Consider the following 10,898-nt stretch of genomic DNA (forward strand, 5'->3'; position numbering starts at 1 on the left):
CACTGTTGTGGCCTCTCCCATTGTGGAGCACAGGCTCCGGACGCGCAGGCTCAGCGGCCATGGCTCACGGGCCCAGACGCTCCGCGGCATGTGGGATCTTCCCGGACCGGGGCACAAACCCGTGTCCCCTGCATTGGCAGGTGGACCCCCAACCACTGCGCCACCAGGGAAGCCCCAGAGAAACTTTTCAGAGAGAAATATGTGAGCAAGACCGTGAAGCCAGGAGTTTTCTGGGTGGAGCGGGAAAATGCAGACTCCAAGAGGTTATAGATCTGCCTGGGTCCACCCAGCTATAAGCAAGGAAACCATCTAGCCCCTTCCCACCACCCTGGTGGGTGAGGGCGTTCTGGCAAAGTGGGCAGAAGGTGGACAAAGCGACTGCTAAGGGCCGGGACAGTCCCGGGGCCAGCCAGGGTGACGGCTGCCCTGGCTAATAAACACGACAGGGCCTCTTGGGGTGGCTGACAGCAGGGGGAGTTGGGTTTCAGGCCATTGGCATCAGCCTTGGTCATGCCCTTTCTGTTGGTCTCCGAGAGTCCAGAGAGTGACCCAACCTCCTCCCCACTCTTTCCACACACACAGCTCCTCCCCCACCCCAACCTGAGGCCTGAGTTGTCCTACCACCCCCCAACGGCACCTGCCTCAAAATAGCTTCCATGTGAGGGCTAGAGAAATGAAAAGATTAGACCCCTGCATGAAAGGGGGGGGGGTGCAAGGAGGTGGGGGGGGGAGAGAGTGAGCGAGGTGTCAAGTGATCTCTGTCAAGCATCCGGGAAGGTATAAAATCCCTTTAGGGCCAGGCAGCCTCAGACCCCAGCGGTCGGAACCAGGATACACAGTCAGCCTAGCCTTGCTCTTCTTCTCTTCTTCAGACTGTGCCATGGGGCTCAGCGACGGAGAATGGCAGCTGGTACTGAACGTCTGGGGGAAGGTGGAGGCTGATCTCGCAGGCCATGGGCAGGACGTCCTCATCAGGTAAAAGGAAGAAACCCCATTGCCCCCATCACCTACTTCCCTCCCAAAGATCAAGAATGTTTGCCTGCAAGGTGGAACGGTTGCCCGGGGTTGACCAGCTGGCTGCGTTAGTTGACTTTGTTAAAACTCTTATTTGGTTCTCCTTTGCTTTTATGTGTCAGAGATTGGAGTCAGGAAAGGAAAGGGGATCCATCTCACACCTATGCCAGCAGCTGGAAGGAGCTTGACAATCAAATCCTGGATGCCTAGAGCCCACTAAGTGGTATCCTAGAATTATAGACAGAATTAACAAGAAAAATCTGAGAGATCTGTCTCACCTCACCTAGTGGATGAGGCCAAAAAGGACCTGAGAAGGGAAGGATGACCCCAGAGTCACAAGTCCATTAAAGTCTATAAAATGTCAAGGCTAAGACATGGCCTTCAACATGAGATATGTAGTTCTAGAGCTGGCTCTGTCACCGAGAAGCTGTGTGACCTTTAAGAAGGTACACAACTTCTCTGAGCCTCAATTTCTTCTCCTATAAAATGGGTGGGGGCTTCCCTGGTGGCGCAGTGGTTGAGAGTCCGCCTGCCGATGCAGGGGACACGGGTTCGTGCCCCGGTCCGGGAAGATCCCACATGCCGCGGAGCGTCTGGGCCCGTGAGCCATGGCCGCTGAGCCTGCGTGTCCGGAGCCTGTGCTCCGCAACGGGAGAGTCCACAACAGTGAGAGGCCCGCGTACCGGAAAATAAATAAATAAAATGGGTGGAAATCCTAATATATAAGTTATAGAGTGGAAATAAGAATTAAATAAGATGATGCCTGTAGGGGGCCCATCCTAATTCCTGGCATAGAGTGAGTCCCAGAAGATGTTAATAACTATTATAGACAAAGCTTAGACTTGGGCCCTTTAAAGCATTATAATTAGTAAACAGAAGACAGAGACCCGTTAGTGACTTTTGATGTTGAGTATGTCTTGAATTTGAGGGCTCAGGATAGACTCCAAGCACATCTTGCCTTCTGTAGCAAGGGCTTCCTGAATAAACAAACAACCCCCCCACACATAAACTTCTGAGATTTTTAAGTAGAAAATGGCTTGTGGCTTGTATATAGAATCTCATGTCCCAGTTGCCTTCCTCCCCAGATGGTGACGGGCTCTCCCCTCCTCCTGGCCCTTTCTCATGCTCTGGGCAGCACAGGTCAAAAGCCTAATGGGATGTATGTACCTCAATATTTCTGCATGTGGGAGAAGGTGGGCCCCAGTTACCACCAGTGAACGGATTGTCTTTCACACTTTAATTTACAGATGAATTTCTCCTTATGTATGAGCCAGAGTAGATTGTCCTCTCCCACTTACATGCCCTTTCAGCCTCCCTCAGGTTTCACCCATCTCCAGCTCCCAAATCTGGGGAGAATGCCCAGTCCTAGAAGCCCTGTTATCTGGAGTTCGAGCCCTTAATGGTCCATGCCAGAAACACTTGAGAGAGGACAGTCAAGTTCTCTGTTGAATCTAACTGGCATCTTGGGGTGTTTCTTTATGTCTTTCTCCTCTTGTGTCTCTGTCAGTTGGCTCCTTGGGCTGCAACAGGTCCTGCCTGATTGGACAAAAGTCTCCCCCAAAGTTGACATCAACTCCTCAGCCATCCATTTGCTGTGTGACCTTGGACAAGTCGCTAGTCCTCTCTGGGTCCCATTTCCCTATTTGCTGAGAGGAGGGATTGCCTGCCGCTGTCTCTGAGATCCCTGCCTGCTCTCATGCCCTGGCATTCTCTGAGTCCATGATCCCACCTTACTTTTGGAGAGGAGGCCGGGTAGCTGGGGTGGGAGACCATTTTGCCGAGCAGGAGTCTTTCCCAGGTGATCTGGGGGCTGCCAGCCCTAAGTCAGTGACTTGGATGTCTTGAAGGAGACTTGGGGTATTGAGTCATGGGGAAACATCTCCTCCTTTCCCAGGGTGGATCAGAGAGAACTGCCTGGGGCCAGGTGCCAGGGACGAGACATGATGCTGGAGACTGCTGGCCCCTGGCAGGCCCCAGAGAGCCCAACAGCCTGTCACGTCTTAGGCTGTAGGACATGCAGAAACCACGCCAACTGGTTCTGCCCTCTTAGTGTTTGGGATATGGAGACAAGGAGAAGGGGCTGCTAACTCCTAGGGCTGAAAGTGCCCCTTTAAGATCTGACCTTTTGGTTCTGTTCCAGATGCTGAACCTGGGCTTTCTTACTCATCTAGAAAAGGTCATTTCTCCCACTCCTCTGATTATAAAAGAGGGCAAATTCTGTTCAGCTGAGTCTGTTAATAAAACACTGAGGGCTTCACTGCAAGTATGTGACCATTATGTTCTAGAACATAATAGCTGGCAGGTCAGTTGGACAGTCTGGCTCCAGGAAAGGGGGGCTTCGGGAGGGTGGAGGCTGCTGAGAGGGCTTCAGGCCCCTGCCTTTCCTTCCGTTCCCCAAATCTTTTCTGCTTTACTTAGTTTTGCATTTGAACAAAGGATTTTGAGGCCATGGAAAGTTTGAAAGCCACTGCTGGTGGCCAATACGTCTCATGTCGCTGGGAGGAGACACGGCCCAAGAGTCCCAGCCAACCAATGGCAGCTACAGACAGGACCAAAAATTCCCAATCCTAACGATGGTGATGATGATGGAGGAAAGGATGGTGATGGTGACCATGGTGCTAGAGATGGTAAAGAGGACAGCAAATGTTTATACGCAGTGATTGCTAGGCCCTGTGTTAAGTGTTTCACGTATATTTACTCACTTAAGCCTCACAACAACCTTATGAGGTAGATATTATTAGGATCACTACATTGAACAAAGAGGTTAGGTAACTTGCCCAAAGTCCCACAGCTGGAGTTCAAATCCAGGCCACTTGGATCAGTGCGCCTGCTCTCGACCCCTACGCTACATCGTCCCACAGTCTTGACACACTGGAGATGAATTCCCATCCTCATCTGGTTCTTGGGTTCTAGAGCAGAGAAGGATTTGTGCAGGCCTGGGAGAGTCCTAGGTCTTCCATGTGGGTGTCTGATTGGGCCTCAGCTCAGAGAACAGCTGGGAGATGGCCTCCTTTCCCTCTGACTTGCCAGCAGGCCTGTGATAAACTAGGCAGGTTGATGATAGGATCGAGGATGAAAACACAAGGCCAGTGGGCCCTTCTGAAACGCTGGAGAAAAGCCCTCCACCCATGTCTACAGGGCGAGGGCCTGCCATCTGCTCATTTTCCGGGCAATTGCTGTCACAGACGTGCAGGTATGGCCTCCTGTGGCTGCCCTGGCGGCTCCCAGCTGCAGGACGTGGGGCCAAGGGAGGGAGGCGGCTGTGTGATGCCAGGATGATCGGTGGGCGCTCCTGAGCCCAATTTTTCTGCCCTGTTTAAAGCAAACCCGGCTCTCTCTCTGGCTGGCAGGTGCTGAGAGTGGAGGGTGAGGTGGAGGTCAAGCCTTAGAACTTGGTGGCTGAGAAATTAGCTAGACCAACCCTTTTGGTTTACAGATAGTTACGCCAAGACCCAGAGAAACCGAGTGACTTCTTCAAGGTCACACAGCACATCGGAGGCAGAGCTGGGGCCAGAGCTCAGCTTCCATAATTCTCAGTGCCGAAGTCTTTCTCCCAGACATCCAGGGAACTCCCAAAATGTTTGAGATCCCTGGCCGCCTTGGGTCCCAGGTCCTTGGCCCTCTTCTGCCCCAGACAGTCTTCCTCCAGTGTCCCGACCTCAGGCCTTCGCCTGTGGGTTCTGGGTCTTGCATCTGTCAGGCAGGAGTTCAAGGATCATTGTCACCAGATAATAATAGTCAGGAGCTCAGGGACCCTTGCGTGAAAGGTGCCAGGGATGAGCTGTCAGTGATGTACAAGGTTTGGCCGGGGCCCTAGATGAGGTGGTGACATTGGGCATGGCTGTGGACAGCCCTGGGTGTTCTGGGGAAGCGGGAGGGATACGCCCCCTGGGAAAGAGAGCGCTTCCCGTCCGTGCTACGTCGTGCATGCATGTGCGTGTGTGTGCACGCGCCTGTGAGTATGGGTGTGTGCCATGAGATACTTGTGCACACTGGAGTGTGTTCACAGTTAGGTTTAAGCGTGTCGCAAAACCAGGAAGCTACAAAAGAGGAACCTTTAAAAGAACTGAAGCCATTAGACAGGAGAAGGGGGAGTCAGGGCAGACAGGGTCACTCCTGCAGAGGTTTCAGGGTGCGACACAAAGGAGAGAGCGTGAGTTATGGAACCATTCATGCGGGTTTGTGTCTGGGCTCTGCCACTGACCAGACACGTGACCCTGGGCAACTCACCTTCCTCTGCGGTCTTCCGTTCGCCCACGAATGAAATGGGGAAAATCACTCCTGCCCAGGTGGCAGGTATGATTCCCTTTAACTAACCTCCACCTTTCCTCAGCAGGAAAGACTGAGGTCCAAGGTGACAGGTGGTTGCTCAGATCACTGTGGCCAGCTCACTGGGACCCTGGCAGGAACGGGGACCTGGTCTTTAGCGGTGGCTCCCACCAGGGACCCTCACCATCGGTACTGTGAGGGGCCAGGGAGGTGCAAGGAGTCAGAGCAAAATAAGCAAGAGCCTTCTAAGGTTTCTGAGCTCAGACTGGAACGGCTCTCACAGGTAGTAGTGAGTCTCCTGGAGCCAGAAGTATTTAAGAAATCAAAGGGCGATCCCCAGGCAGGAAGCTGCAGAGATGGTTCCCTGCATGGGCTACTTTTTGAGTCACTCAGACCTGATTTCAGTCTGGCTCTTCGGCACCCCGGCCGTGTAATATTGAGCTAGGACTTCACACTTCTTAGCCTCTGTTCTCTCATCTGTAAAGTGGGAATAATATGTCCCCAAGGGGAAGCGCAGGTGCAGAGCCTAGCACGGGCCTGGCACACAGTGGGTGCTCAGCAAATCCAGGTCCTTTGGCCCCAGTGCTCCCCCTTTTCCCTGCTCCACTGTGACGCCATTTAGTCATCTATGCTCCCAACAGCTTAGAGGAAATGGGGGTGAAACCGGGTGCAACGCAGAGATGTCTTTCTTTCCTGCCTTTCACTGTAACAATGAAGAAGGAGAAGATGATGATAAAAATATTTAATAATAGGAAGCATTTATACACTTCTTGTGTGGCCCTCAGCATATACTATCTCATTTAATCCTCACGCTTCTATAGGGAGGGACTTGTTATCTCCATTCCTTGGATGAGACTGAGGCACAGAGAGGTGAAGTGAGTTACCCAAGGTCACATAGCTGGGAACTGGGAGAGCGTGGGCTTGAACTCAGGTCTGGCCACCTCCAGACCCCTGCATCTGACTCCAGCCCTCCGTGTGCCCACAGGCTCTTTAAGGGTCATCCCGAGACCCTGGAGAAATTTGACAAGTTCAAGCACCTGAAGACAGAGGCTGACATGAAGGCCTCAGAGGATCTGAAGAAGCATGGCAACACCGTGCTCACCGCCCTGGGGGCCATCCTCAAGAAGAAGGGGCATCATGACGCGGAGCTGAAGCCCCTGGCCCAGTCGCATGCCACCAAGCACAAGATTCCCATCAAGTACCTGGAGGTGGGTGGCGGGGACAGGGGCGGCTGGGAGGATGGAAGGAGAGGCCTCAAGGGCATGAGATTTGGGTTCAAGTCCCAGCTCAGCCAGTAACTTGCTGGGTGACCTATGTCGTTCCTCTTTGTTCCCCCGTTTCCTCATCTGTAAAGTGGGCTGCCACCCACTTTACCTTCCTCCTGGGTCATTGAGAGTCAACATATTTCTCCCTCAAATTAGTATCTTGTTACCAAGGAGGAAGTGGATGTGGGATGCACAACTTGCATTCTCTCCACAGGTAGGTACCATTATCACACCCACTCGACAGATGAGGAAACTGAGGCACAGAAAGGTTGAGTAGCTTGTCCCTGGTCACAGAAGCAGCAAGTGGCAGAGCCAGGATTCAGACTAGGTCCCTATTCCTCCAGAACCCCGGCTCCTAACCCCTGTGACACTAGGAGTCGGAGACATACATGTCTCGTTGGCAGGAGTTCAGCAACGTGGGCTCAATTCCGGGTGGGAATTATTAGTTCCTGCATCTTTACAGATGGAGAGAGAAAGCCTCAGGTGTCAGAGGCATAAGTAGTTGGTTTGAACGCCCTGTGATGGGCTGAGAAGTTGGGTGGGCTGGGGAGAGCCTGAGCTTCGAGTCCTATGTCTAGACCCAGTGGGAGGAGGGGATGTGGCAAGAGGGAGCAGTAGGGTTCTAGGGGATAAAGGATCCTGTGGATATCACCTCTGGGGATGGGAGCAGCAGGCAGGTTGGTGCAGCAGGGAAGGTAAGGGTAATTATGATAGCTCCCAGTTAGGATGGGCCATGATAAGCTATTTGCCTGGGTCACTGCACGGAATTCTCACGATTTCCCCATGAACTTAGGAATTGCATTCAGTGTTTTCTTTCCCTCTCACATAAAAGAAGTTCAGAGGTAGGGAGCGCAGAGCTGGTATGGGAGTCCCACAGTCACCAGGGATGCAGGTTCTTTCTGTGTTGCCATCCTTGGCATGTGGTGTCCACCCTCAAAGTTGACTTGTGGTCCAAGATAGCTGCTGGAGCTCCAGCCGTCTAGCCCATATTCCAAACAGAGCAAGAGGAAGAGAGGAAGTCTCTCTTTTAAGGAGCCCCGGAAATCTCATCCAACAATGTTTTTTACATTTCATTGGCCAGAAGTTAGTTACAAGACCACATCTATACGCATGGCAAGCTGGGAAATGTAGCCTATTACCACTCCAAATACAACTAGTGTTCTCTTACAAGGAAGAAGGAGAAAATGGACATTGGGCAGGCAGTTAGCATTCTCTTCCCCAGGTAGGTACTCTTCTCATCCCCATTTTACTGATTTGGAAACTGAAGGCTCAGAGAGGTTAAGTAGCTTGCCCCAGGTCACCCAGCTTATAAGCCAGGAGGTACAATCTGATCTATGGTACTCTAGAACCCAAGCTCTTAATCCCTTGTGGCACAGCATCTTCCACGAACAACCACCACCACCATCCTCTTCAGCCTCACCACCCTGCACCCCTACCTGCTCCCCCAAGTCACACACAAACAATCCTGCCTGCCCATCTCAGCACTCCAGACATGAGGAGCAGGTCCTGCCTCTGAGATTCTGCACGAGCGGTGGTCCCTGCTCTCCCCGTCTTCTCTTGGCAAATCCCTGTTCATCCTCCGAGGCCCAGCTCAGAAGCCACCGCCTCTGTTCTGGCCCCTGAGGCAGTCAGCTGCTCCATCTGCCAGCCCTCCACTGCGAAGGCATTTATCCTCACCGCTGCCATGGCGCCTGCCCGGCTGTACTGTAATTTGTCTCTTTACCCAGCTGTCTCCTGGCTGGGACACGAGCTCCTCAAGGGCAGACCCTAGCTCCTCCTCTGTCTGAGCCCCAGTGGCACGTGGAGGTGTTCACAACACGACTCGAATGATGGATCCCCTCTCTAGGGATGAGCAGACCGGCTCAGAGAGGGAAAATGATAGAGCCAAGGTAGCACTACCAGCTAGCAGACTAGAACCCAGGTCTACTTAAAACAGGTTTAATTTACTGCATAATCCCTGCAAAAGAATCAAGACAGAGCCCCATGTCTACTCTTTCCCTCACTATGGAACCTTCGTCTGTGTTCTTCATAAGAAATTTCTCCTTCTCACCTGTGAGTGAAGGGGCACAGAGGGCGCTGGGTGCTAAAAGCAACTATCTTTACTCAATCTGCCAGCTGCCCCAGCCCACGATTTTCTAAGTATTTGTGGCTCTGCCACTGACTCAGGAAAACTGAGTGGGAGGACCTAATGGGGTCACGAGCCCCTATGTTACAGGTGAGGTCACACATGGAGGTCAGGGAGCTGGTCCTGGCACTTGGGTCTCTGAGTGCTCCATGGCAGGGCTTGCTGACGTCAGTCCCTCCCCCCACTTCCTCTTGTTGTGTTTATGACATTAAAAGGGAATTAAACACATGTCCACATCGATGCCCAGCAGCAGGTGTTTGTGGAGCTGTCCCTGTTCTGAGCCAAGCAGGGCTTACTAGATGTTGACATCTGTGCTTCTGAGGCTGCCCGCAGTACATGCTCCCCCCCACTCACCCAACCCCACCCTGCTTTTGGCCACTTGCACCCCGGGCGCCGGAGAAAATGGGCAAACCCAACCGCCGTGCCCTCTCTGTCTCTGTCCCTGGCTCTGGCTGTCATTTGTCCACGATCCCCTGGGTCCACTTGCTATGTGACCTCAGTCTGGGCCTCTGTAAAATGACACCCTTTGACCACAGGCCCCGGTAGTGAGTGGCATCAAATCTTTCTGAACCGTTGAAAAAGCACAGTAGCTTCTTACAGACACAAGATCTTTCAGTCCCTAAAGCAGCCCCGTGCTGTAGAGATGGCCTGTGTCCATTTTCCGGGTAATGACATTGTGGATGGTAAAGCAAAGAGTGAAGGTGAGGCTGGTGTAAGATACAGTTGGTCCTGGGGCTGAGTCGTAGGCCTGAACCCTTTCCTCTTCCCTTCTCTCCTTCTCTCCCACCTATACTTCTGAGTACAAACTCTGTGCTTGGCACAGAAAATATGATGTTCTGACCCCCTGCCCAAACCCCAAAAAGGCTATTTAAAGCAATCACCGTCCTAAGCCATTAAACGCAAAAATTAAATACACACAAATGGAAATAGTTTCTTTCTAGATTTTCGGAGTGCCAAATCCTGGATAAAACCATGGAGTAGGAGTATTTCCCTTCCTCTCCGAGGTTGGGTCCTCGAGCTGAGCACAGCTGAGGGTAGCTGGTGAGCCAGCCCACCTAGCCCCTTGACCGTGGTTCCATGGCCTGACCTTTCCTCATCTGTACCAAGATGGGCCTCCGTTTCCCCATCTGTACCTGTCTCACGGGGTTGTGGGGATTAAAGGAGTTAATCCATGGAGGCCGTTCAGCAGCATGCCTGGTAGATAGTAAGTGCTCAATAAACGACCCTAGAATAAAGAGAAGATGGGTTCGGGCTGATTCCCATCTGGCCCCTGGCTTGTCCTGCCTGTGACCAGTACCCCTCTCTGCCCCTGTCCTTGCAGTTCATCTCGGAAGCCATCATCCATGTTCTGCACAGCAGGCATCCTGCGGAGTTCGGTGCCGATGCCCAGGGAGCCATGAACAAGGCCTTGGAACTGTTCCGGAAGGACATCGCCGCCAAGTACAAGGAGCTGGGCTTCCATGGCTAAGCCTCACCCCCCATGCCCCTCTCCCCACCCACCTGGGCAGGGAGGGAGGGGACTTAATCTTGTGTAGCTGTAGTGCCTGCTTCTGAGTGAGTGCCTGCTTTGTTTGTGAGAGGCCGTGGGAGATGCGGAGGGGCTGGGGGCAGGGAGAGGGATGAGGGTTTGTTCAGGTGGTTTCACGTGCCTGGGGACCGGGCTTCCTGTGGAGGGTCGTCAGCTTGGTAACCAGGAGAAGCTTGGCTCTCCTCACGGTGGCCGGCAGAGTTTGGGTCCCACTCAACTCTCCTTTCACCTAAATCCCAACCCAATTCCTTCCAAGCTCACCTTAAATCCCCAATCCAAACCGTCCACCTAAACGCCAGCCATAATTCTCTGATCCATCAGCTCACCCCGTGAAGAAAGTAGAATGTCCCCTTGCACCGGGAAGGTCTGGGCTGGACTGGACAGCCACACCCAGCCCCTGGGGCGCGTGGTATCTGGAACATGAGTGTACCTTCTCAGGTGATGGAGTGACTCACCTGGCTTAATAAAAGACTCGCATGCCATAGACTCTGCCTGGTGTTTTTCATCCCCTGGAGCAAGTGAAGGGGGGGGTTCAGAGGGAGAAAAGGCCATGATGGGATTGTGTGTGCCGGGAGCCTTATGGGGAGGAGGGAGGGAGGGAGGGAGAGGATGGGCAGGAGGCAGAGCCACCACTCAGTGGCAGGGACAGTGCTGGGCACTGGGAGATGGAGGGTAGAGCCTCGTCTGGTGGGGGCAG

At 53.1% G+C, this 10,898-nt stretch overlaps 1 protein-coding gene across 1 annotated transcript; it reads left to right on the plus strand.

The window, feature by feature from the left end:
- Positions 1 to 790: 790 nt before the first annotated feature.
- On the plus strand, positions 791 to 10,685 carry MB (myoglobin). The gene is made up of 3 exons (XM_060164681.1): positions 791 to 975; positions 6,269 to 6,491; positions 9,995 to 10,685. Exons 1-3 carry the CDS (start codon positions 881 to 883, stop codon positions 10,139 to 10,141), a joined length of 465 nt encoding a protein of 154 aa, XP_060020664.1. The 5' UTR covers positions 791 to 880; the 3' UTR covers positions 10,142 to 10,685.
- The last annotated feature ends 213 nt before the right edge of the window (positions 10,686 to 10,898 follow it).

The sequence above is a fragment of the Lagenorhynchus albirostris genome, chromosome 11, assembly GCF_949774975.1.
Source record: "Lagenorhynchus albirostris chromosome 11, mLagAlb1.1, whole genome shotgun sequence".
NCBI classification, from domain to species: Eukaryota; Metazoa; Chordata; class Mammalia; order Artiodactyla; family Delphinidae; genus Lagenorhynchus; species Lagenorhynchus albirostris.

Bases quoted from the DNA above. Each gene is read 5' to 3' on its own strand.
- MB (XM_060164681.1), top strand. From the start codon at position 881: ATGGGGCTCAGCGACGGAGAATGGCAGCTGGTACTGAACGTCTGGGGG. The intron at 976-6,268 runs GTAAAAGGAAGA...GTGTGCCCACAG, and splicing joins GGGCAGGACGTCCTCATCAG to GCTCTTTAAGGGTCATCCCG. The intron at 6,492-9,994 runs GTGGGTGGCGGG...CTGTCCTTGCAG, and splicing joins TTCCCATCAAGTACCTGGAG to TTCATCTCGGAAGCCATCAT.